This window comes from Salmo salar, chromosome 04 (assembly GCF_965601325.2).
Source record: "Salmo salar chromosome 04, fSalSal1, whole genome shotgun sequence".
NCBI lineage: Eukaryota > Metazoa > Chordata > Actinopteri > Salmoniformes > Salmonidae > Salmo > Salmo salar.
Genome location: NC_138294.1, coordinates 12,205,980 through 12,233,787, shown reverse-complemented (window position 1 = coordinate 12,233,787; position 27,808 = coordinate 12,205,980). Strand labels below are relative to the sequence as shown.

General features: G+C 41.4%; 1 protein-coding gene across 3 annotated transcripts in view; it reads right to left on the bottom strand.

The window, feature by feature from the left end:
* Nucleotides 1-26,964, bottom strand: part of LOC106610532 (uncharacterized) — a 46,988-nt gene extending 20,024 nt beyond the window's left edge. For 2 of the 3 annotated variants that reach the window (XM_082974108.1, XM_082974109.1), the window contains exons 1-5: nt 26,845-26,931; nt 24,668-24,831; nt 16,151-16,273; nt 15,919-16,032; nt 11,509-11,622 (exon numbers count right to left, since the gene is read on the bottom strand). In XM_082974108.1, the coding sequence (XP_082830234.1) occupies nt 11,509-11,622; nt 15,919-16,032; nt 16,151-16,273; nt 24,668-24,684 (368 nt within the window). In that variant the 5' untranslated portion in view covers nt 24,685-24,831; nt 26,845-26,931. Of the gene's footprint in view, nt 1-11,508; nt 11,623-15,918; nt 16,033-16,150; nt 16,274-24,667; nt 24,984-26,844 lie in introns of all 3 variants that reach the window. The other variant, XM_014209918.3, reaches the window with a different exon arrangement.
* Between the last annotated feature and the right edge of the window lie 844 nt (nt 26,965-27,808).

Sequence of the window (27,808 nt, the reverse complement as noted above, 5' to 3'; positions counted from 1 at the left end):
AGTAAGTCAGCCAGTCAGATGTGCAGCCAGACTTATTAGCCACTCCTTTTGCCCCATCTCTTTCAACCACACAGTTTTTCAATTCCTCATCAATATATTGACCCTTAACAGTTCTAAGTCAGTTTCCTAACAGGTGCATGTTTATCAATAATTGGAAGAAGCAATTTCATAAATTAATAAATGTAACGTCTGTGTCCAACTTACACAACCAAACACTTAGATCCCCTGAACGCAGCCCACTTTCCAGCTCACTCTCGAGATCCCAATCACCGGAATTCTAATCACCTGTTCATACAGCTGCATGTCATCATCCCACTCTTTTTAGTTCAGTTCCTTGCACCCCATCACTGTGAGGTATTGTTTGTTTTAAGACAAACGTTTTTTCCCGGCCTTCTCACCTCAAGTGTATGATAGTGTTTGCCTGCCTCACTCACAACGCCTTTTGCATATTCCCTGACTGTACTGTTGCCATTTTTGGACCTACCGTGTATGACCTTCTGCCTGCCCCTGGACCCAGCTACCTGCCTCCTCCTATGGTCCCTTTCATTAAACACCTGCTGCGCTCTGCGCTTGAAACCAGCTCTCTGTCTCCCTCGTGTTCATTACAATAAATAGTATTGTCTGGATGCTCCTTATTAATCACATCAGACCAACAAATATTTTTTACATCATCCACATAAGAGTCGCAGCTAAACATTTTATATGATCTCTTATACACTATTTTAGGCCCAGTTTTCGGGAACTTTGCCTTTCCTGGATATAGCCACTATATTGTGATCACTGCATCCAATGGGTATGGATATAGCTTTAGAACAAAGTTCTACAGCATTAGTAAAACTGTGATCAATACATGTGGATTACATTGAGAAGCATCCGCTTGAGCGGACAGCTTGATGAAAACCAGTCAATATTCAGGTCCCCAATAAAGTAGACCTCTCTGTTTACATCACACACACTATCAAGCATTTCACACATATTATTTAGATACTCACAATTAGTGTCACATCCTGACCATAGAAAGCTGTTATTTTCTATGGTAGAGTAGGTCAGGGCATGACAGGGGGTTTTCTAGTTTAGTTTTTCTATGTTGTTATGTTCTAGTTTTGTATTTCTATGTTGGGTTTTGTTTGGGATGATCTCCAATTAGAGGCAGCTGGTCCTTGTTGTCTCTAATTGGAGATCATACTTAAGTAGGTGTTTTTCCCACCTGGGTTTGTGGGAGATTGTCTTTGAGTTAGTGTATGTTTCACCTCTGCGTCACGGTTTGTTGTTTTGTTATTCAGTTTATTTATAGGTATTGCATAGTTTCACAGTTGAATAAAAATGTGGAACGATAATCATGCTGCACTTTAGTCCGCTCCTTCCTACGACAACCGTGACAGAATCTCACACCACCAAAGGACCAAGCAGCGTGGAATGGACCAGTGGACTTGGGAAGAGATATTGGACGGGAAAGGACCCTGGAGGCAGGCTGGGGAGTATCGCCGTCCTAAAGAGGAGATTGAGGCAGCGAAAGCGGAGCGGCGATATTACGAGGCACTATACCAGCCACGAGGCAAGTGTGAGAGGCAGCCCCAAAAAAATGTTGGGGGGAGGCACACGGGGAGATTGGCAAAGTCAGGTTGGAGACCTGAGCCAACTCCCCGTGCTTACTGTGGGGAGCGAGTGACTAAGCAAGCACCGTGTTGCCAGTGCCCATTCACAGCCCGGTGCGATCTGTGCCAACGCCCCGCATTTGTCGAGCTAGGTTCAGCATCCAGCCAGGACGGGTTGTGCCAGCTCTACGTTCGAGACCTCCAGTGCGCCTCCACGGCCCAGTATATCCTGTGCCTGCCCCACGTACCCGGCCTCCAGTGAGTCTATCCAGCCTGGTACGCCCTGTGCCTGCTCCCCGCACTTGCCCTGAGGTGCGTGTCACCAGTCTGGCGCCACCTGTGCCAGCCCCACGCATCAGGCCTCCAGTGCGCCTGCCCAGTTCGGGGTGTCCAGTTCCTGCTCCCCGCACTCGCCCTGAGGTGCGTGTTACCAGTCTGGCGCCACCTGTGCCAGCCCCACGCATCAGGCCTCCAGTGCACCTGCCCAGTCCGGGGTGTCCTGTTTCTGATCCCCGCACTCGCCCTGAGGAGCGTGTCACCAGTCTGGCACCACCTGTGCCAGCCCCACGCATCAGGCCTCCAGTGCGCCTGCCCAGTTCGGGGTGTCCAATTCCTGCTCCCCGCACTCGCCCTGAGGTAAGTGTTACCAGTCTGGCGCCACCTGTGCCAGCCCCACGCATCAGGCCTCCAGTGCACCTGCCCAGTCCGGGGTGTCCTGTTTCTGATCCCCGCACTCGCCCTGAGGAGCGTGTCACCAGTCTGGCACCACCTGTGCCAGCCCCACGCATCAGGCCTCCAGTGCGCATTCCCAGTCCGGGGTGTCCTGTTCCTGCTCCCCGCACTCGCCCTGAGGTGCGTGTTACTAGTCTGGCGCCACCTGTGCCAGCCCCACGCATCAGGCCTCCAGTGCGCATTCCCAGTCCGGAACCTCCGGCGACGGCCCGCAGTCCGGAACCTCCGGCGACGGCCCGCAGTCCGGAACCTCCGGCGACGGCCCGCAGACCGGAACCTCGGGCGACGGTCCAGAACCTCTGGTGATGATCCACGGTCCAGGTCCTTCGGCGACGATCCAGAGTCCGGTGACACAAAAGCGGAGGGATCAGCAGGCGGAGCGGGGGTTATGCCCCGAACCGGAGCCGCCTCCTCTGTTGGAGGATCCGCGGGATGAGAAGGTTCTGAGTACTGCACCAGAGCCGCCATAGACATTTGGTCACCCTCCCTTACCCTCCCTTTTTTTTGTGTTGGTGCGTTCGGAGTCGGCAGCTTTGGGGGGGGGTACTCACGTCCTGACCATAGAAAGCTGTTATTTTCTATGGTAGAATAGGTCAGGGCGTGACAGGGGGTTTTCTAGTTTAGTTTTTCTATGCTATGTTCTAGTTTTGTATTTCTATGTGGGTTTTGTTTGGGATGATCTCAAATTAGAGGCAGCTGGTCCTTGTTGTCTCTAATTGGAGATCATACTTAAGTAGATGTTTTTCCCACCTGGGTTTGTGGGAGATTGTCTTTGAGTTAGTGTATGTTTCACCTCTGCGTCACGGTTTTTGTTATTCAGTTTATTTATGTATTGCATAGTTTCACAGTTCAATAAAAATGTGGAACGATAATCACGCTGCACTTTGGTCCGCTCCTTCCTACGACAACCGTGACAATTAGCACTTGGTGGCCTATAGCAACACCCCACAACTATAGGCTTTAGATGAGGTAGGTGAACCTGCAATCACAACATTTCAATAACACTTGACATGAGATCTTCTCTAACCATTTTAGGGATATGGCATCTGAATATACAGTGCCTTCAGAAAGTATTCATACCCCTTGACTTATTCCACATTTTGTTGTTACAGCCTGAATTTGAAATGGATTAAATAGATTGTTTTCTCTCACACAGCTACAAACACCCAATAATGACAAAGTGAAAACATGTTTTTAGAAATGATTGCAAATGTATTGAAAATGAAATACAGATATCTCATTTACCTAAGTATTCACACCCTTGTCAATAGTTTGTAGAAGCACCTTTGTCAGTGATTACAGCCGTGAGTCTTTCTGGATTAGTCTCTAAGAGTCTTCCACACCTGGATTGTTTGTTCTTTTAAAAATTCTTACATCTGTCAAATTGGTGGTTGATCATTGCTAGACAACCATTTCCAGGTCTTGCAATATATTGTGAAGTAGAATTAAATTACAACTGTCACTCGGCCACTGAAAATCACTGTCTCCTTGGTAAGCAACTCCAGTGTAGATTTGGGGTTGTGTTTTAGGTTATTGTCCTGCTGAAAGGGGAAGTAATCTCCCAGTGTCTGGTGGAAAGCAGATTGAACCAGATTTTCCTCTAGGATTTTGCCTGTGCTTAGCTCCATTCGGTAAATTGTTTTATCCTGAAACTCCTCAGTCCTTAACAAATAAAAGCATACCCATAACATGATGCAGCTACCACTACGCTTGAAAATATGGAGGGCGGTACTCAGTCATATGTTTGGGGCAAATCCAATAGAACACAACACTTTGTATTCAGGGCAAAAAGTGAATTGCTTTGCCACATTTATTGCAGTATTACTTCAGAGTGCCTTGTTGCAAACAGGATGCATATTTTTGAATATTTGTATTTTATTCTGTACAGGCTTCCTTCTTTTCACTCTGTGAATTAGGTTAGTATTGAGGAGTAACTACAATGTTGATGCATCCTCAGTTTTCTCCCATCACAGACATTAAACTGAAGTCACCATTGGCCTCATGGTGAATTCCCTGAGCGGTTTCCTTCCTCTCCGGCAACTGAGTTAAGGATGCCTGTATCTTTGTGACTGGGTGTATTGATACATTCATATCTTCATCATGCTCAAAGGGATATTCAATGTCTGTACCAATCGGTGCCCTTCTTTGCAAGGCATTTAAAACCTCTTTGGTCTTTGTGGTTGAATCTGTGTTTGAAATTCACTGCTCGACTGAGGGACCTTACAGATTGTGTGTGAGATGAAGTAGTCATTAAAAATAATGTTAAACACTATTATAGCACACAGAGTGAGTCCATGACGTGTGACTTGTTTAGCAGATTCTAACTCCTGAACTTATTTAGGCTTGCCATAACAAAGGGGTTGAATACTTATTGACTCGAGACATTTCAGCTTTCCATATTTAATCAATTTGTACAAATTTTGAAAAACATAATTCCACTTTGACATTATCTTAATTTATCCCATTTAAAATTCAGGCTGTAACACAACAAAACGTGGAAAAAGTCAAGGGGGGTGAATACTTTGACGCCACTGTATCCAGCAACACCTCCCTTATAAGCATTCTTGTCTCGTCTATATATGTTATATCCTTGTATTGCTACTGCTGTATTATCGAAGGAATTATCTGAGTCTCAAAAATTGCTAATATATGAATGTTATCTGATGTTAGCAAGTTATTGACTTTATGAACCTTACTTCTAAGGCTACATATATTCATATGGGCTATTTTCAGCCCTTCCCTGGGTTCCTTATCAGAGATAGACATAACATGGAAAAGAACAAACAAAACAAGAGAAAAACAAATATTCATCAGTCCATTAATCATTTGGTGTGTGCTGTGGGGTTGAAGCTACGAACCCATAGGCTTGGCTCTCTCATCCCTTACAGGCTTTTGGGAGGGAGGGTGGACAATGAGCCTGTCATAGCGGATGTACGCAATGTCCCCACGCGCTCTGGCAGCTTTCATGGCTGGGATCAGTTCTTTCCTCTTCTGGCACACAGCTTCAGGATAGTCCTCGTTGAGGAAGATATACGTTCCTCTCAAGTTCTTGGCTCTTTCCAGAACCGCTACCTTATCATTGAAACTCAGAAATTTGACCACTGTCGTGCTTGTCACCTGGGACGGTGGTGGGTTTTCCAGTCCTGTTGGCACGCTCCACTTCAATCTTCCTGTGGTCCATCTTCAGTTTCTCTGAGATCCTTTCTCTCACTTTGTCCTCAGACTCCAGGTCTCGCGGAGATTCTGCAATTTCGTCCACAACAACGATGTTCCGCCTTGATTGTCCCTCGATTATCTAATTTCTCCATCATTGTTATCATGGATTCACATAAAGAACTGATGTCCTCTCTAAATGACTTACATATTGCTGTCATCTTGCAGTTCTCCTGTTTAAACTCATTGAGCTGACCCTGGGGAACTGCAAACTGTTGTCCAGGTCCCTGACCTTTCTGGTCCTAGACCTCTTTGTGGCAACTGATAATGTAATAACAGTCAATAATGTAATACCTGCAAATAACGTAATAACTTTTGCATTTATAATGTGATAAATGCTGATAATGAAATAAATATTCTGATCGCATAACGCAATATCGTTTTTGTGCTTAATGTAATAATTATTATAATTATATTACATTTCCGTTGATTATTACATTAAAGTGGGTAACCTTTTTCATCAATAGTGTAATAACTTAAACCAATAATGTAATAACAACCTAAAAACACAATTTCTTTAATATCATGCATACTAAGTGTCACACCCTTGACAAACACTTTGTATTTGTATCCATTGCCACAACAGACTTGCGCTGTTACAGAGCGTAGATGGAACCAGACTCATGTCCAGATCTCTCTCTATCATTTACACATACAGACAGACTCACTGGGTGTGTATTGGGGGGATCAATAATATTGTCAATTGAAAGTTGATATTACTACTAGAGTCGGGTTTACAGCTAGGATTCAGGAATATGGTTTGGTGCACAGTCAGTTATTACTGAAGCATGACACTTGCTAAGCATGAAAATAAAATAAAAATGTGTTTTAGATTGTTATTACATTATTGGTTAACCTGTCTGGGCTAGGGGGCAGTATTTTCACGGCCGGATGAAAAACGTACCCAATTTAAACAGGTTACTACTCTGGCCCAGAAACTAGAATATGCATATTATTAGTAGATTTGGATAGAAAACACTATGAAGTTTCTAAAACTGTTTGAATGGTGTCTGTGAGTATAGCAGAACTCATACGGCAGGCAAAAACCTGAGAAAAATCCAAGCAGGAAGTGAAAAGTCTGAGAATTGTAGTTCTTTTGATTCTCTATCGAAACTACAGTGTCTGTGGGGGACATGGCACTTCCTAAGGCTTCCATTGGCTGTCTAAAGCCTTCAGAAAGTGGTTTGAGCATTTTCCTGTCACTGGGCAGTTACTGAGTGGTCTGCCTGGCAACAAAGGGATTGGATATGCTCGGTCCCGCGAGCGCACCCCTCCTTCTTTTTCTTCTTGAATGAATATGCTATTGTACAGTTGGAATATTATCGCAATTTTACGTTAAAAATACCATAAAGATTGATTTTAAACAGCGTTTGACATGCTTCTAAGTACGGTAATGGAACATTTTGACTTTTCGTCTCTCATTCCGCACTCGCGCGTTATGCCTTTGGATAAGTGATCTGTACGCACGAACAAAACGGAGGTATTTGGACATAAATATGGATTATTTGGAACAAAAACAACATTTCTTGTGGAAGTAGCAGTCCTGGGAGTGCATTCTGACGAAGATCAGCAAAGGTAATACAATATTTCTAATACTAATTCTGAGTTTAGGTTGCGCCGAACTTGGCGGGTGTCTGAATAGCTCACCGTGATGGCTGAGCTATGTACTCAGAATATTGAAAAATGTGCCTTCTCCGTAAAGCTATTTTAAAATCTGACACAGCGGTTGCATAAAGGAGTAGTCAATCTATAATTCTTAAAATAATTGTTATGTATTTTGTCAACGTTTATGAAGAGTATTTTTGTAAATTGATGTACACACTCATCGGACGTTTTGGCGGGAATACATTTTCTGAATATCACGCGCCAATGTAAAATGCTGTTTTTGGATATAAATATGAACTTTATCGAACAAAACATACATGTATTGTGTAACATAATGTCCTAGGAGTGTCATCTGATGAAGATCTTCAAAGGTTAGTGCTTCATTTCGCTGTGTTTTGGGTTTTATTGACACATGTCCTTGCTTGGAAAATGGCTGTGTGATTATTTTTGTCTATGTACTCTCCTAACATAATCTAATGTTTTGCTTTCGCTGTAAAGCCTTTTTGAAATCGGACAATGTGGTTACATCAAGGAGAAGTCTATCTTTAAAATGGTGTAAAATTGTCGTATGTTTGAGAAAGTTGAATTATGACATTTTGTTGTTTTTGAATTTTCCGCCCTGATATTTCACTGGCTGTGTCCCGCAGGTGGGATGCTAGCCCATAGAAGTTAAAGTTACCACACTATTCATGAAAAAAAACATTACCCACTTCACAATGTAATAATCAACCCATAATGTAATAATTATTACATTATGGGTTGATTATTACATTATGCACAAAAATGTTATTACCTTATTACCATTTGTATTACATCATCAGTTGACAGTGCTGTAAAATACTTTAAAATACTACTTAAGATATTTTTGGGGGTATCTGTATTTTACTTTACTATTTATATTTTTGACAACTTTTACTTCTACTTCACTACATTCCTAAAGAAAATAATGCACTTTTACTTTTGACTCCATACATTTTCCCTGACACCCAAAAGTACAGTCGTGGCCAAAAGTTTTGAGAATGACACAAATATTAATTTCCACAAAGTTTTCTGCTTCAGTGTCTTTGAATATTTTTGTCAGATGTTCCTATGGAATACTGAAGTATAATTACAAGCATTTCATAAGTGTCAAAGGCTTTTATTGACAATTACATGAAGTTGATGCAAAGAGTCAATATTTGCAATGTTGACCCTTCTTTTTCAAGACCTCTGCAATCCGCCCTGGCATGCTGTCAATTAACTTCTGGGCCACATCCTGACTGATGGCAGCCCATTCTTGCATAATCAATGCTTGGAGTTTGTCAGAATTTGTGGGGTTTTGTTTGTCACCCACCTCTTGAGGATTGACCACAAATTCTTAATGGGATTAAAGTCTGAGGAGTTTCCTGGCCATGGACCCAAAATATCGATGTTTTGTTCCCAGAGCCACTTAGTTATCACTTTGCCTTATGGCAAGGTGCTCCATCATGCTGGGAAAGGCATTGTTCGTCACCAAACTGTTCCTGGATGGTTGGGAGAAGTTGCTCTCGGAGGATGTATTCGTACCATTCTTTATTCATGGATGTGTTCTCAGGCAAAATTGTGAGTGAGCCCACTCCCTTGGCTGAGAAGCAACCCCACACATGCATGGTCTCAGGATGCTTTACTGTTGGCATGACACAGGACTGATGGTAGCGCTCACCTTGTCTTCTCCAGACAAGCTTTTTTCCGGATGCCCCAAACAATCGGAAAGGGGATTCATCAGAGACAATGACTTTACCCCAGTCTTCAGCAGTCCAATCCCTGTACCTTTTGCAGAATATCAGTATATCCCTGATGTTTTTCCTGGAGAGAAGTGGCTTCTTTGCCCTTCTTGACACCAGGCCATCCTCCAAAAGTCTTCGCCTCACTGTGCGTGCAGATGCACTCACACCTACCTGCCTGCTGCCATTCCTGAGCAAGCTCTGTACTGGTGGTGCCCCGATCCCGCAGCTGAATCAACTTTAGGAGACGGTCCTGGCGCTTGCTGGACTTTCTTGGGCGCCCTGAAGCCTTCTTCACAACAATTGAACCGCTCTCCTTGAAGTTCTTGAAGTTCCGATAAATGGTTGATTTAGGTGCAATCTTACTGGCAGCAATATCCTTGCCTGTGAAGCCCTTTTTGTGCAAAGCAATGATGACGGCACATGTTTCTTTGCAGCTAACCATGGTTGACAGAGGAAGAACAATGATTCCAAGCACCACCCTCCTTTTGAAGCTTCCAGTCTGTTATTCGAACTCAATCAGCATGTCAGAGTGATCTCCAGCCTTGTCCTCGTCAACACTTACACCTGTGTTAAGGAGAGAATCACTGACATGATGTCAGCTGGTCCTTTTGTGGCAGGGCTGAAATGAAGTGGAAATGTTTTTTGGGGATTCAGTTTTAATTTGCATAGCAAATAGGGACTTTGCAATTAATTGCAATTCATCTGATCACTCTTCATAACATGCTGGAGTATATGCAAATTACCATCATACAAACTGAGGCAGCAGACTTTGTGAAAATACATTTTTGTGTCATTCTCAAAACTTTTGGCCACGACTGTATTTGTTACGTTTTCAATGCTTAGCAGGACATAAAAATGTCAAATTCACACACTTATCAAGACAACATCCCTGGTCATCTCTACTGCCTCTAATCTGGCTGACTCACTAAACACAAATGCTTTGCTTTGTTTGTAAATGATGTCTGAGTGTTGGAGTGTGCCGCTGGCTATCCGTAATTTTTAAAACATGAAAATCGTGAAAATGTGGTTCGCTTAATATAAGGAATTTGAAATTATTTATACTTTTACTTTTGATACTTATTTGAATATATTTATATTTGAGCAATTACATGTACTTTTACTCAAGTAAGAAAATGTTGTTCTTTTTCCTCCACTGTCAGTTGCTACAGGGTCATTTTTTTATTAGTTGACTCCACCAGTATTTGGACTCAACACTTGAAGCTATTTTCTTGTTGTTGTAACAACTGCTTGTAGAACTATTTTTGTTTCTTTAAAAGTCACCTTCCCCTGTGATAAAGAGACACCACTGTCCTCAATGGTACTCACAGCCAGTCAGTGGTTGTAAGCTTGTAACGCTAACGTCATGTTGCATGCAAACAAGTCACTTGCGAAAATACACTCATTGAAAATATTCAATGCGAGCTCCATCTAGCTACCGGAAATATTTATTGCAGGACATGAACGGATAGGGCTCTGGAAGGATGTCTGTCTACAGAGACTACTCCGCTTGTGTCAAGTAATTTTGAATGAAAGTTAACCCGTAACTGGTTTGGTTCTGGTATATTAACTGGAAAGTGTTAACACCAAATTTGTCCGCCATGAGTGGGTGGGAGTTTTAATGTTGAATCCAAATTATTCATGGCCCATAATGAAGACACTCCTAAAGAGCTTGTTGCATAAGTCTGATTACAAAAAACTGCCATGTGCTTCATTCCAAAAATGCTTAGGGAACGTGTAGGCCTCTATTAGTCCAATATTTGGGCATTTTGAAGGAAGTTGTTAACTAGCATTAACGCAATTGCAAGTTGTCTGCACACTTCCAGTCATTGCGCAAATGCTAGTTAGCAGTGGCTCACAAAACGACCTTCAACTTCCTTCCAACTGCACGCAGAGACATAGCAATGCTATCCATGAGTTAATATTGAAGTCTGAATTGATCCTTAGTTAAATGAAATACCCTTAAAATAAGATGGAGTGGCAGGGTTGCTAAAAACATTGTGTGCCTCTTCCCGATAGCAAAAAAAAACTAACCTTCTGCGCATGTGCAGGATTCTTTACTTTTTTTGCTCCCAACGCTGCCAATTCCCTCTCCTGTGTGTGTGTGTGTGTCCTTGTGTTAAATTGGGAGTTTTTTTGGATACAATGTTAATGCCATATTTCCTGTGAAATATCACCACAACCTAGCAACCACTGTTGCTTGTACTTTAGCTCTTGCCTTGATTAAGTGGCTACACTAGATAGATAGCACTTTCCTTGCCATGATGTTAACAGAACTATTCAACAGTGGATAAACCCCCACAAAGGACACTGTGGCCCGACTTGCTGTGCATGCTCTCCCCACTGAATAGACTGTATCCTGGTGACATCCAGATGGTTACCAATACCAATATTAGAATATTTCTCATGAAGAGATCCTACTTGGAATATAAAAAAACTTAAGAGGAAAACATTTAGCCAATACACTAATGGCAGTGACACTGTCTCTGATCCTGTCCTAGCTCACATGTCTCACAGCATCTGTAACACATGCGCAGAATGTGATTTGTTTTTTTGTCTCTGGGTAAGAAAAGTCTGATTTGGTCATGCAGCCTTGGCTTAAATAAAATGTATGATCTTACTTCTCTTTTGGAGCTGAGTTCTCCTCCTTGTCTTCCTCATCCATATCCATTGACTGGTGACTGTTTGCTGATGCATTACTCAGAGTCGGGGACTCTGCTCTCTCCAGAAGGACTCTGAAAGTACAATAATTCATAACTTCGAGGAGTAGAAGCATCAAAGGTCAACTAATTAGTATTGCTATCAACTTCAACAAAATGCCATAAAGTAGGTGAATATTTTACCTGCAGATTCAAAGGTTAGGATTAGGCCTTAGGGATCGAAATTGGTTAAGTTTAGGATTAAGGTTAGGTTTAGACTTAAGGTCAGGGTTGGGGCCGTGAGGTTGGGGGTCAAATCTTTTTGAGAAGTCTTCTTTGAAAAGAATAGTAAAACAACACTATGAGAGGTGGATATAACAAAACAAAATAAAAAATGAATTAATTGGAATTGACGTCAAAATGAATAGTCAATCTCTTACCCCTTGAATTTCTAAAAACCTGTTTTCGCTTTCTCATTATGGGGTATTGTGTGTATATTGATTAAATAAATGTTTTTCCTCATCAATTACATTTTAGGTCTGGATACTTTCCGAAATTATTTTTGGGAAATTATTCAGACCCCTTGAATTTTTCCACATTTTGTTACATTACAGCCTTATTCTAAAATGTATTAAATTGTATTTTTTTCCTCATCAATCTACACACAGTACTCCATAATGACAAAGGAAAAACAGGTTATTGGAAATGTTTGCTAATTTATTCAAAATAAAAAACTGAAATATCACATTTACACTTTTTGGGTTACTACATGATTCCCATTGTGTTATTTCATAGATTTGATGTCTTCACTATTATTCTACAATGTAGAAAATAGTGAAAATAAAGAAAAACCCTTCAATGAGTAGCTGTGTCAAAACTTTTGACTGGTACTGTATATATATATATATATATATATATATATATATATATATATATATATAAAAATTGCACATCTTAATTTCCATAATTAACTAATAATATGCATAATAATGTAGGCAGTTCAAAAGAAGGATTGTTACCTATAACCAAAACTGCCATTACAAAAATCTAATTTTTGGCACACAATTATTATTTTAGCATACAATTATTGTGATTTTTTAATTTAACCTTTATTTAACTAGGCAAGTCAGTTAAGAACAAATTCTTATTTAAAATGACAGCCTACCTACAGGGTCAGCCCCTGGAGCAAATTAGGATTAAGTGCCAAGGACACATCGACAGGTTTTTCACCTTGTCGGCTCGGTTATTCAACCCAGCAACCGAACACTCTAACTGCTAGGCTACCTGCCGCCCATCAATACACACACAAACACAAACACACACACACACAATTATACACACTCAACCTTCCCCCCACATAAACAACCACCAGCTCAGATGCTCAACAGTTGTTCCATCCCCGAGCCCAACTCAAGAGAAGACTTGATGTGCGAATGCATATACAGTTGCGTCTGTTTGAGAAGACATGCAAAACTGAGCAAGAATGGGGAGATTTGATTAACCAATGTCAAGTCCTAGCTGACGGAGATCAGAGTTACTGCAGCTAGTGTTGCCAGCACTGCCACTGCCTGGGTGGAGGCACCCCACCGGAATCCCCACCGGCTAGGGACAAGGTCGTCAAGGTTCTCAATAGCAGCTTTGAGAAATTCCTTGTATATTATGCTCACCCATCAGGAGGTTTTGGCTTTGTTGGACCAACCCTGCCAGGCAGGCTCAGAGTCTTGAGGGGGCAGTGCTACTTTAGTGGGTCTCTGACCACATTTATTCTTCTGTTTTAGCTGCATACTTATACTAGGCCCATAAAAAAGATAAGGACTCCTGATTGTATGGGTCGCTCAGGTGGGTGTCTAGGGTATTGGGTTGGGGACTGTTCAATAATGATAGGACAATAAATAAATAAACTACAATCCGTTCAGAAATTTGTGGTCACTTAGAAATGTTCTTGTTTTCCATGAAAACATATATGAAATTAGTTGCAAAATGAATAGGAAATATAGTCAAGACCTTTGCAAAGGTTATAAATAATGTATTTTAATTGAAATAATAATTGTGTCCTTCAAACTTTTCTTTTGTCAAAGAATCTTCCATTTGCAGCAATTACAGCCTTGCAGACCTTTGGCATTCTAGTTGTCAATTTGTTGAGGTAATCTGAAGAGATTTCAACCCATGCTTCCTGAAGTACCTCCCACAAGTTGGATTGGCTTGATGGGCACTTCTTACGTACCATACGGTCAAGCTGCTCCCACAACAGCTCAATAGGGTTGAGATCCGGTGACTGTGCAGGCCACTCCATTATAGACAGAATACCAGCTGACTGCTTCTTCCTGAAATAGTTATTGCATAGTTTGGAGCTGTGCTTTGGGTCAATGTCCTGTTGTAGGAGGAAATTGGCTCTAATTAAGTGCCGTCCACAGGTTATGGCATGGCGTTGCAAAATGGACTGATAGCCTTCGTTCTTCAAGATCCCTTTTACCCTGTACAAATCTCCTACTTTATCACCACCAAAGCACCCCCAGACCATCACATTGCCTCCATCATGCTTGACAGATGGCGTCAAGCACTCCTCCAGCATCTTTTCATTTGGTCTGCATCTCACAAATGTTCTTCTTTGTGATCCAAACACCTCAAACTTAGATGCGTCTGACCATAACACTTTTTTTTCCCAATCTTCCTCTGTCCAGTGTCTGTGTTCTTTTGCCCATCTTAATGTTTTATTTTTTTTGGCCAGTCTGAGATATGGCTTTTTCTTTGCAACTCTGCCTAGAAGGCCAGCATCCCGGAGTCGCCTCTTCACTGTTGACATTGAGACTGGTGTTTTGTGGGTACTATTTAATGAAGCTGCCAGTTGAGGACATGTGAGGCATCTGTTTCTCAAACTAGACACTCTAATGTACTTGTCCTCTTGCTCAGTTGTGCACCGGAGCCTCCCACTCCTCTTTCTATTCTGGTTAGAGCCAGTTTGCGCTGTTCTGTGAAGGGAGTAGTACACAGCGTTGTACGAGATCTTCAGTTTCTTGGCAATTTCTCGCATGGAATAGCCTTCATTTCTCAGAACAAGAATAGACTGACGAGTTTCAGAAGAAAGATCTTTGTTTCTGGCCATTTTAAGCCTGTAATCGAACCCACAAATGCTGATGCTCCAGATACTCAACTAGTCTAAAGAAGGCCAGTTTTATTGCTTCTTTAATCAGGACAACAGTTTTCGGCTGTGATAACATAATTGCAAAAGGGTTTTCTAATGATCAATTAGCCTTTCAAAATGATAAACTTGGATTAGCTAACACAATGTTCCATTGGAACACAGGAGTGATGGTTGCTGATAATGGGCCTATGTAGATATTCCATAACAAATCTGCCGTTTCCAGCTACAATAGTCATTTACAACATTAACAATGTCTACACGTTATTTCTGATCAATTTTATGTCATTTTAATTAACAAAAAAATGTGCTCTTCTTTCAAAAACAAGGACATTTCTAAGTGACCCCAAACTTTTGAACGGTAGTGTATATTTATAATTGATTTTAAAATGTTAATCCCATATCTACACAAAATTGAAAGCTCTCTCTCACAACCCCTGCTCGCAGACACACATTCAATTGTTTCCATATACAGCTGGCGATTCTGTTGCTAGGTAACTAGATAACGTTAGCTAATTGTTTGCTAGCTGGGTAAAACTAACATAAGCATTGCATGCTAGATTAAAAATGGTTTAATTCAAATGAAAACTTCACAAACAGTCAGAGAACATTGAACTATTAGTTTGAGGTCAATGCTTACCTTGAAATAAAGCTTATATTTTTGTTAATTAGGAGTTTTGCTATTGTGTCTTCATAGCTAAAGTTTGCATGCCGTTCTCAACTGCCTGAAATCTCTAGTGTGATCTTACAGAAGACACAACCTATAGTCCTTCTAGGATTTAGTGATTCTGCGTTCACAATCAACGCAATTCAAAAAAGAGGGCTCACAATTTTAACCAATCACCACACTTTTACTGCATAAAATGGTTCAATCAAGCAACACGTCAACAAATGTTTTCCTTTGTCAGCGCATTTTCGTGACAAATTGCACAAAGTCATTGCAAATTGCAATGCAAAATGTCATTATTGCCGAAGCAGAATCAAACATTTTGCCCTGAAACTATGACAAAAACAAACTGTTAAATCCTGGGGGGACTGTCATATCAAGGCAAGTGGGGACCTCGTGTGGCAGACACACAATGAACAAAACTCTTTTCTACAGACTTGAATAGGATAATAACAATATAATTGGTTACTCTTCTATATTCTACTGCATATAACCAATTATAGCCTCCTACAAGCGACAACAGTAAATAGATTCCTTAGTGACAGCAAATTGGATAAAATGCCATAAATAAAATGTGTGATCTTACTCCTCTTTTTGCGTTAAGTCGCCCTCCTTAAATTCAGGCGGGTTAGCCATTGATTTGTCACTCTTCATCGATATATAACTGGGGGCTGGTGACACTGGTCTCTGCAGATGGACCCTTCAAGAAACAAAAGACCGTCCCACAATTTAATTGAACATACAATAAACATGTACATCACATGATACAAGTATATGTCACACAGCTATACTACTCTGCATAGACTGTACTGGTTTACCTTTCATCCATGATTTGGTCTCCATCACCACTTGGGTCTCTGCTTGAAGTCACTGACTGGTCACTCTGGTCACTCATAGACATATGACTAGCTGTACGTAGCTGGAGATGCTTCAAATTGTTCCTGTGAACATAAAACAAATTAACTGTGATGTTGCTTGTCTGATCGTTTTTTCTTGATTAATTAGAAGCACCTTAGTTCTCCGTCACTCTCCAGTGTTCTAGTGGACTCACAGCTGGGTTTGGAAAAGTCTGTTTTATGCACATGGACACTGAACAGAGAAGACTTTTACTGCAGCTTTAGCGTTTGAGAACCTTCTGATCGTGAACCAGGGGTTGGAACGGTTCAGGGAACCGAACCGAAAACCGTAAAGGAACAAAAACATTTTTGAGGAACGTAAACAAAACCGGGGACGAAAGTGGCTTCTACTGTTCCGGAACATAACCATTATTTTATGGGAACCTATTAATAACGTTCTTTTAAATTTTGGGGGGAAATGGCATCAAAGCACCTATGAAAAGCACTTACTTACGCTGTCACACAGAAACCTCTCCTTCCAGTGTCTGCCTGCCAGCTAGTTTTCTAGGCTAGTTAAGGATACTATAGTAATCACATTTCACATTGGATTTAATAAGAAGGTAAGACTTATTTTGAATTCTGGTGCCGCTGCACACACAAAATGTTAGCTATCTCTGGTCCAGGGCGTTGAGCTAGCCTCAGCGTTCAGCCAACTCTTGGACATTCAAAGTTCCTCCATATTAGCAGCTCCTCCGTAGCTAGGTACAGTGCCTTTAAAAATAATTCACACCCCTTTACTTTTTATGCATTGTGTTGTGTTACAGCCTGAATTTAAAATGTCAAAGTGGAATTTGTTTGACATTTTTACAAATGTATTAATAATGAAAAGCTGAAAGGTCTTGAGTCAATAAGTTTTCAACCCCTTTGTTTTGGCAAGCCTAAATAAGTTTAGGAGTACACATTTCAAATAAAATAAAATAAAATTGTATTAGTCACATGCGCTGAATACAACAGTGAAATGCTTACTTATGAGCCCCTAACCAACAGTGCAGTTTCAAAAAATACAGATAAGAATAAGAGTATAAAGTAACAAGTAATTAAAGAACAGCAGTAAAAAAATAACAATATATACAGGGGGGTGCCGGTACAGAGTCAATGTGCGGGGGCACCGGTTATTTGAGGTAGTATGTACATGTAGGTAGAGTTTATTAAAGTGACTATGCATAGATGACAACAGAGAGTGGCAGTGGTGTGGTGAGTGGAGGGGGGCAATGCAAACAGTCTGGGTAGCCATTTGACTAGATGTTCAAGAGTCTTATGGCTTGGGGGTAGAAGCTGTTTAGAAGCCTCTTGGACCTAGACTTGGCGCTCCGGTACCGCTTGCCGTGTCATAGCAGAGAGAACAGTCTATGACTAGGGTGGCTGGAGTCTTTGACAATTTTTAGGGCCTTCCTCTGACTCCGCCTAGTATAGAGGTCCTGGATGGCAGGAAGCTTGGCCCTAGTGATGTACTGGGCCGTTCGCACTACCCTCTGTAGTGCCTTGTGGTCGGAGGCCGAGCAGTTGCCATATCAGGCAGTGATGCAACCAGTCAAGATGTTCTCGATGGTGCAGCTGTAGAACCTTTTGAGGATCTGAGGACCCATGCCAAATCTTTTCAGTCTCCTGAGAAGGTATAGATTTTGTCGTGCCCGCTTCACGACTGTCTTGGTGTGCTTGGACCATGTTAGTTTGTTGGTGATGTGGACACCAAGGAACTTAAAGCCCTCAACCTGCTCCACTGCAGCCCCGTCGATGAGAATGGGGGTATGCTCGGTCCTCTTTTTCCTGTAGTCCACAATCATCTCCTTTGTCTTGATCACGTTGACGGAGAGGTTGTTGTCCTGACACCACACGGCCAGGTCTCCGACCTCCTCACTATAGGCTGTCTCGTTGTTGTCGGTGATCAGGCCTACCACTGTTGTGTAATCGGCAAATTGAATGATGGTGTTGGAGTCGTGCCTGGCCGTGCAGTCATGAGTGAACAGGGAGTACAGGAGGGGCCTGAGCACGCACACCTGAGGGGCCCCTGTGTTGAGGATCAGAGTGGCGGATGTGTTGTTACCTACCCTTACCACCTGGGGGCGGCCCGTCAGGAAGTCCAGGATCCAGTTGCCGAGGGAGATGTTTAGTCCCAGGGTCCTTAGCTTATTGATGAGCTTTGAGGGCACTATGGTGTTGAACGCTGAGCTGTAGTCAATGAATAGCATTCTCACATAGGTGTTCCTTTTGTCCAGGTGGGAAAGGGCAGTGTGGAGTGCAATAGAGACTGCATCATCTGTGGATCTGTTGGGGCAGTATGCAAATTGGAGTGGGTCTAGGGTTTCTGGGATAATGGTGTTGATGTGAGCCATGACCAGCCTTTCAAAGCACTCCATGGCTACAGACGTGAGTGGTTACCTTAGTGTTCTTGGGTACAGGGATTATGGTGGTCTGCTTAAAACATGTTGCTATTACAGACTCAGTCAGGGACAGGTTGAAAATGTCAGTGAAGAAACTTGCTAGTTGGTCAGCGCATGCTCGCAGTACACGTCCTGGTAATCCATCTGGCCCCGCGGCCTTGTGAATGTTGACCTGTCTAAAGGTCTTACTCACATCGGCTGCGGAGAGCGTGATCACACAGTCTTCCGTTACAGCTGGTGCGCTCATGCATGTTTGTGTTATTTGCATCGAAGCGAGCATAGAAGTAGTTTAGCTCGTCTGGTACGCTCGTGTCACTGGGCAGCTCTCGGCTGTGCTTCTCTTTGTAGTCTGTAATTGTTTGCAGGCCTTGCCACATCCGTCGAGTGTCAGAGCCGGTGTAGTACGACTCGATCTTAGTCCTGTATTGACGCTTTGCCGGTTTGATGGTTCGTCGGAGGGCATAGCGGGATTTCTTATAAGCTTCCGGGTTAGAGTCCCACACCTTGAAAGTGGCAGCTCTAGCCTTTAGCTCAGTGCGGATGCTGCCTGTAATCCATGGCTTCTGGTTGGGGTATGTACGTATGGTCACTGTGGGGACGACGTCGTCGATGCACTTATTGATGAAGCCAATGACTGATGTGGCGTACTCCTCAATGCAATTGGAGGAATCCCAGAACATATTCCATTCTGTGCCAGCAAAACAGTCCTGTAGGTTAGCATCTGCTGACCACTTTTTTATTGATCTAGTCACTGGTGCATCCTGCTTTAATTTTTGCTTGTAAGCAGGAATCAAGAGGATGGAATTATAGTCAGATTTGCCAAATGCAGGGCGAGGGAGAGCTTTGTATGCATCTCTGTGTGTGGAGTATTGGTGGTCCAGAGTTCTTTTCACTCTGGTTGCACATTTAACATGCTGATAGAAATTTGGTTAAACTGATTTATGTTTCCCTGCATTAAAGTCCCCGGCTAATAGGAGCGCCGCCAATGGGTGAGCGTTTTTTCTTGTTTGCTTTTGGTGGAATACAGCTCATTCAATGCTATCTTAGTGCCAGCCTCTGACTGTGGTGGTATGTAAACAGCTACAAAGAATATAGATGAAAACTCTCTCGGTATGTAGTGTGGCCTGCAGGTTATCGTGAGAAACTCTACCTAAGGCAAGCAATACCTCACGGCAGCGTAGCCTAGTGGTTAGAGTGTTGGACTAGTAGCCGAAAGGTTGCAAGATCAAATCCCCGAGCTGACAAGGTACAAATCTGTCGTTCTGCCCCTGAACAAGGCAGTTAACCCCCTGTTCCTAGGCTGTCATTGAAAATAGAATTTGTTCTTAACTGACTTGCCTGGTAAAATAAACAAATATTGTGCACCAGCTGTTGTTTACAAAAATACATAGATCGCCGCTGCTGTTCTATCCTGCTGGTACATCGTATAGCCAGCCAGCTGTATGTTGATATTGTCGTTGTTCAGCCATGACTCCGTGAAGCATAAGATGTTACAGTTTTTAATGTCCCGTTGGTAGTTTAATCTTCCCAATAACTCGTCCATTTTATTGTCCAACGATTGCATGTTAGCAGAATTGCAGAATTGAGCGGAGTGGGGGTTTATTCGATCGCCTCCGACTTCTCAGAAGGCAGCCCGCCCTCCAGCCTCTCTTCCTCCGCCTCCTCTTCACGCAGATCACTGGGGTTGGGGCCTGTTCCAGAGGGAGCCGTTAATCCTCCACTTCGGGCTCGTCAGAGTCGTGAAAGAAGGAAAAGGATTCTGCTAGTCCGTGGTGAGTAATCGCAGTCCTGATGTCTAGAAGTTATTTTCGGTCACAAGAGACCGTAGCGGCAACATTATGTACAAAAATAGTTACAAAAATAAGTTACAAACAACGCATATAAACGAACAAAAAAAACAATCGGTTGGGGGCACGTAAAACATCTCCTTTCTGCTCCGGCACCAACTTACTTATCTTATTTGCTTAACAAGACACATAATAAGTTACATGGACACACTGTGTGCAATAATAGTGTTTAACATCATTTTTTTATGACTACCTCATCTCTGTACCCTACACATACAATTATCTGTAAGGTCCCTCATTCGAGCAGTGAATTTCAAACAAAGATTCAACCACAAAGAACAGTGATGTTTTCCAGTGCCTCGCAAAGACGGATACCTATTGGTAGATGGGTAAAAACAAAAAAGCAAACATTGAATATCCCTTTGAGCATGGTGAAGTTATGAATTACACTTTGGATGGTGTATCAATCACCCAGTCACTACAAAGATACAAGTATCTTTCCTAACTCTGTTGCCAGAGAGGAAGGACACCGCTCAGGGATTTCACCATGAGGCCAATGGTGAGTTTAAAACAGTTACAGAGTTCAATGTCTGTGATAGAAACCTGAGGATGCATCAACATTGTAGTTACTCCGCAATACTAACATTATTGACAGAGTGAAAAGAAGAGAGCCTGTACAAAATAAAAAATATTCCAAAACATGCATTCTGCTTGCAACAAGGCACTGAAGTAATACCGCCAAAAGAAAATTAACAAAGAAATGTTTGGGGCATAAATATGCCACTCTCCATATTTTCAAGCGTAGTGGTGGCTGCCTAATGCTATGGGTATGCTTGCAATCGTTAAATACTGGGGAGTTTTTCAGGATAAAAAAGAAACCGAATGGAGCTAAGAACAGGCAAAATCCTAGAGGAAAACCTGGTTCAATCTGCTTTTCACCAGACACTGGGAGATTAATTCACCTTTCAGCAGGCCAATAACTTAAAACACATGGCCAAATCTACACTGGAGTTGCTTACGATGAAGACAGTGAATGTTCCTGAGTTACAGTTTTGAATTAAATCTATGGCAAGGCCTGAAAATGGTTGTCTAGCAATGATCAACAATCTATTTGACAGAGCTTAAAGAATTTTGAAAAGAAAAATTGGAAATGTTGCACAATCCAGGTGTGGAAAGCTCTAGAGACTTACAAAGAAAGACTCACAGCTGTAATCGGTGCCAAAGGTGCTTCTACAAAGTATTTACTTAGGGGTGTCAATACATATGTACAGTGCATTCAGAAAGTATTCAGACCCCTTTACTTTTTCCACGTTTTGTTACGATACAGCCTTACTCTAAAACGTATTTTAAAAAATGTGGCCTATCAATCAATCTACATAATGACAAAGTGAAAACAGATTTTTATTTTTATTACAAATAAAAAACAGATATCTTATTCACATAAATATTCAAACACTTTGCTATGAGACTCGAAATTGAGCTCAGGTACATCCTGTTTCCATCGGTCATCTGTGAGATGTTTCTACAACTTGATTGGAGTCCACCTGAGGTAAATTCAATTGATTGGACATGATTTGGAAAGGCACACACCTGTCTATATAAGGTCCTACAGTTGACAGTGCATGTCAGCGCAAAAACCAAACTATGAGGTTGAAGGAACTGTCCGTAGAGCTCCGAGACAGGACTGTGTTGAGGCACAGATCTGGGGAAGGGTCAGAAAAAATGTCTGCAGCATTGCAGGTCGCCAAGAACACATTGGCCTCCATCATTCTTAAATGGAAGAAGTTTGGTACCACCAAGACTCTTCCTAGAGCTGGCCACCCTGCCAAACTGAGCAATCGGGGGAGAAGGGCCTTTGTCAGGGACGTGACCAAGAACCTGATGGTCACTCTGACAGAGCACCAGAGTTCCTCTGTGGAGATGGGAGAGAAGGACAACCATCTCTGCAGCACTCCACCAATCAGGCCTTTATGGTAGAGTGGCCAGACGGAAGCCACTTCTCAGTAAAGGGCACATGACAACCCACTTGGAGTTTGCCAAAAGGCACCTAAAGGCCTCTTAGACCATGAGAAACAAGATTCTATGGTCTGATGAAACCAAGATTGAACTCTTTAGCCGGAATGCCAAGCGTCACGTCTGGAGGAAACCTGGCACCATCCCTACGGTGAAGCATGGTGGTGGCAGCATCATGCTGTGGGGATGTTTTTCAGCGGCAGGGACTGGGAAACTAGTCAGGATCGAGGGAAAGATGAACAGAGCAAAGTACAGAGAGATCCTTGATGAAAGCCTGCTCCAGAGCACTCAGAACCTCAGACTGGGCAGAAGTTTCACCTTCCAACAGGACAATGACCCTAAGCACACAGTCAAGACAAGGCAGGAGTGGCTTCGGGACAAGTCTCTGAATGTCCTTGAGTGGCCCAGCCAGAGCCCAGACTTGAACTCAATCAAACATCTCTGGAGAGACCTGAAAATAGCTGTGCTGCGAAACTCCCCAAAATACAGGTGTGCCAAGCTTGTAGCGTCATACCCAAGAATACTTGAGGCTGTAATTGCTGCCAAAGGGACTTCAACAAAGTACTGAGTAAAGGGTCTGAATACTTATGTAAATGTGATATTTCCATTTTTTTATTTGTAATAAATTAGAAAAAATGTCTAAAAACCTGTTGTATTGTTTGTAGGTTGATGAGGGGGAAAAACTATTTAATCAATTTTAGAATAAGGCTGTAACATAACAACATGTGGAAAAGTCAAGAGGTCTGAATACTTTCCAAATGCACCGTAAATGAGTTATTTATGCATTTAATTTTTAATGCATTTGCAAAAAAAATCTAAAAAACATGTTTTCACTTTGTCATTATGGGTATTGTGTGCAGATGCGTAAGAACTAAAATAAATGTCATATATTTTGAATTCAGGCTGGAACAACAAAATGGGCTATAAGTCAAAGAGTATGAATACTTTCTTTTTTTCTCTCTCAGCACTGATTGGTGGAGTAATATAATGAGCTAAATGTAAAAACTATGTCGACTTCACAAGTTAACAAAGGAACAGAAGGAACAATATAAATCACTATTTCTTTCTCAGTCAGACCTGTTTAGAACTTTATTATAGTGGTCGGAACAGCAGAACGGAACAAATTGTGGTTCTGTTCAGAAAGGAACGATTGGAAAATAATTTTTGTTCCAACACCTGTGGTGAACACAAATAGAGTATTAGTTTGATTGAAAAGAAAGACTGCAGTGCATACTGCAGGGGTTAAGTTAGGGGAAACTGAGTTCCACCATTATCTGACTGGAAACAGCATTCAGTTGAAATTGAATTTTCATTTTCCAGATGCATTTTGCAATTTAATCTATTACTATACCTTGTAATGTCAGTAAATACTATAATAATCACTTATCCTGATAATTAATTGTTGGAATTGGCTAAACTTTGAACATTGAGATGGCAAATAAATGATAGAGAAGAAGCCTTGAACAGGAAGAGTGAAAGAGACTGGGTTGTGGGTCAGAAGTTAATGGTTTTCTGTGGGAAGACAGATAGCTTTGGAATGTGTTGGGTGGATAGGAGGAGAGCAACAGCTGACATAGAGGAGACAGATGGACATCTGTGGACTAGGGGAAGAAGGGGTTGAGGTTAGGAGGTGAGGTCAGTTCCCCTTAAGGGAGTAATCAGGGTTTAGTATCTGGTTACCTTCTTCCTGTTGAACAATAAGATGTAAGGATTGGAAAGAGAAGGAGGAGTGTCCTAAAGTGGGATGTATATAACTGTGATGGTGAGAAATGTTTTGCTGTCTGAATACAGATGTACAGAACCTTTGGGAAGAATTAAACTTGGTTAAGCTTCTCTAGTGTCCGTGAGTAATTTACTCTGAAAAATACAGTTATTCTAATAATTAATATTAATAAACAGTTATCCTGATAATTACTATAATACACAGTTATCCTGATAATTACTATAATACACAATAATCCTGAAAATTAATATTAATAAACAGTTATCCTGAAAATTAATATTAATAAACAGTTATCCTGATAATTACTATAATAAACAGTTATCCTGATCATTACTATAATAAACAGTTATCCTGATCATTACTATAATACACAGTTATCCTGATAATTACTATAATACACAGTTATCCTGATAATTACTATAATACACAGTTATCCTGAGCATTACAAAAATACACAGTTATCCTGATAACTACATCATTAGAAGTGCAACGTCCTCCAATGGACGGACACACACACACACATACACACGTCTACCTCATATCAGGGTCCATGGTCTCATCAAGATCCTTGTTTGGTGACTCAACTTTACGTCTTTTTTTAGGGATGGCTTCACCCTCAGCCCCTGATGATAACTCATTATAACTCTCAGAGAGGAGACCTCAGAATCCTGAAGAGGACTGGTCTGGTCCCAGATCAGTCTGATGATAACTCATTATAACTCTCAGAGAGGAGACCTCAGAATCCTGAAGAGGACTGGTCTGGTCCCAGATCAGTCTGATGATAACTCATTATAACTCTCAGAGAGGAGACCTCAGAATCCTGAAGAGGACTGGTCTGGTCCCATATCAATCTGTAAATAAGAAGAGTAGACACCATTATATTAAAACGTTTAAATACAAAAGCAGAGTAGGCCTACTGTTGGTCTGCTGTGCTGGGGATTTAAATGAACATTATAATGACATTCTGTAAAGCATTTGGTACTGAATACAATTGTGAAAAGCACTAAATGCTGAATGTTTTCTTTTGTATTATTATTATTATAATTATAAAAAATAAAATAAAAAGATTTAGCCCAGCAATGTAGCATAATTATAGTGTTTATGTAATTATGTTATTTAGTTGTCTTTTTCATGTCAGTCCTCTTTTAGGAAATTGTATAATGCCAAGGCTGGACACCAAACTGCCCCAACCTGGTCATGGCTAGACAGAACACAGTTGATGTCAAATTTACGTCAAAAGGAAAATGTTGCATTTTAGGTAACCCTAACGCTTTCCTTAACCTTTACCTAATTTTCCCAACCTACTATGTTAATGATACTAACCTGTGGAGTAATTTCTCCTATCCTGCTAGGAAAAGTCAATCCTGGTCAATTCTGACATAACCTGTATCCCTTCTAGCCAAAACGCCTCAACCTGCCCCAACCAGAGAATGATAGAGGCCTCTAGTGGCCAAAAGGCTGCATTAGCATGGGCAGCGGCATTAACAGCTTCCACCATTTTTATGTAGTCAACTGGGTGGGACTTCAACAGGAGGGATCAGCCAGTCCTGAAGTAGAAAATGTACTACTTTAAAAAGGAGATAGTGTAAACGGCTCCTGAGTGGCGCAGTGCAAAGTGTCACTACAGTCCCTGGTTCAAATCCAGGCTGTATCACATGCGGGAGTGATTGGGTGTCCCATATGTTTGAATGTTAAATGACGAGACAGAGGCATTGATGCGAGTAACCAGTCTTGTTCAGTATATTGCAAAACATCCGGGTATTTCAAGCACACCGGTAAAACACTGGAGTTGCAGTAATTAACATTTACCAACAGATGGCATCACTGTGCCATCTTACACCCATAACACCATAGGGCCCACAATTGGCCCACCGTCGTCCAGGTTTGGCTGGGGTAGGCCATCATTGTCAATAAGAATTTGTTCTTAAATGACTTGCCTAGTTAAATAAAATAAAAATGCTGCTGCTATCTCTATGGCTCAAAACCAAAGTGGCTGCATTTTTAGGAATCCATTTTGTCAATGTTGGCTGGGAGTCATAGGCCGTATCCGAAATCCATATTGCCTACTACTTTCTAAAACGACATAATGTGTACTACTAATCGTATTATATACTATTTGGAAACGTACTGTTTACTAACAATGTATGCAGTAAGCAACAAATATAAACATACTCCCTCAAAAGTGTGCAACGAAGTATAGCCGAAATGAGTATAACATCCTGGCATTTAAAGCATACTGGATTTTCCAAATTTCACATATAAAACGTTACATTTTCGCATAGCTAAAATGCCTAATATTAAGAACGCAAATATGGGTATTCTGACACACACCTGTAAAAATGTAACTAAATTAGGCCTATGACCGCCTATCAAATTTTGGAAGCAATACACTGTATGTACACAATACAATACACACGATTGTCTATTGTTTCTTTCTACATGAGCATGTCTTATTTTAGGTTAAATAAATAAATATCTTAAATCTCAGCGTCAGGTAGCTGTGTAAAAGAGAACACTTTTCGTGGTCTTCCTAGTGCGCACTCCGTTATTATGCTAGTGGGCCTAGTGGGGTGCTAAATTTTTTTACTTGCCGATTATTAGAAATAAGTTGAAAACTCGGCCTTTTATTATCAGCAAATTTCGTTGAGTTGAATAAGAATCGACTCCCAAAGAATCTTACACCTGACTTTCATAATAAAAATATGAACCTACCATTTTTGCTGCTGTCTTGCAAGTTGAAAAACATGGGATGAAGCCATAGAAAGAGAGAAAAGTTGTCGAATTTACTTTCAGTTTCTAACAGGAAAGAACTTAGACAAACAACTCCCACATTTAAAAAAAAAAACAGGTCTACGTTTTCTAAGAGGCAGAATATGTAGATCTAATACTGAAATATTTGTGATGTCAAATATTGATAGGGTCAAATTAATTAAAAACATCCGGAAATAACACGGCACATCTGATACATCTTGGCATTGGCATATGCCGCAAACTCTATAAAGAAAATATTTATTGTCCATTAAAATGATTTGATAATGTGTGAATATGTCTTCAGATCATGCTTATTAAATGCAGTGAAGATACAAACAAGCATAGATCAGAAAACATTATACAGTATTTAATTTGTATCATATTTTTGTCATTCCTGTGATAGTTGTAATCACTCCTTTGTTCCTCTAGGTGGAGACAGAGGACTTTATAGAGCTGATGGGTCCTGATACCTTAGCAAAGATTGGAAATTAAAGGAGTGAATGGACGCTTTCAGAGGTACAGAGACCATAGCCACGGGAAAAGGTTTGGGGGTGGTGGTGTGGGTGCTGCGATTGGGGGGGGGGGGGGGGGGGTTACAGCAATAGACACAAATAAACTGAACACAAAAGGGCATTTAGTTATTTAAGAACAGTAATTTGTCATAAATTAATATTAATTTGTTGAGGTTGGTTTATACTTTTCTAATGTGTGTAAACCATTAGAATGTGTCCACAGATAGTTCTTAGACGAACTGTAAATCAACCAACCAACCAGCAACCCAGAAACCAACCAGCCAGTCAAAACAATGACAAATGGTAATGTTACAGACTCTCGTTGTACACAGCATTCCCCTTGTTTACTACTTCCCTCTCTCAGCCTCTTGAAACATCTCATTGTTGCAGTGGCTTGTTGTACTGCACTGTAA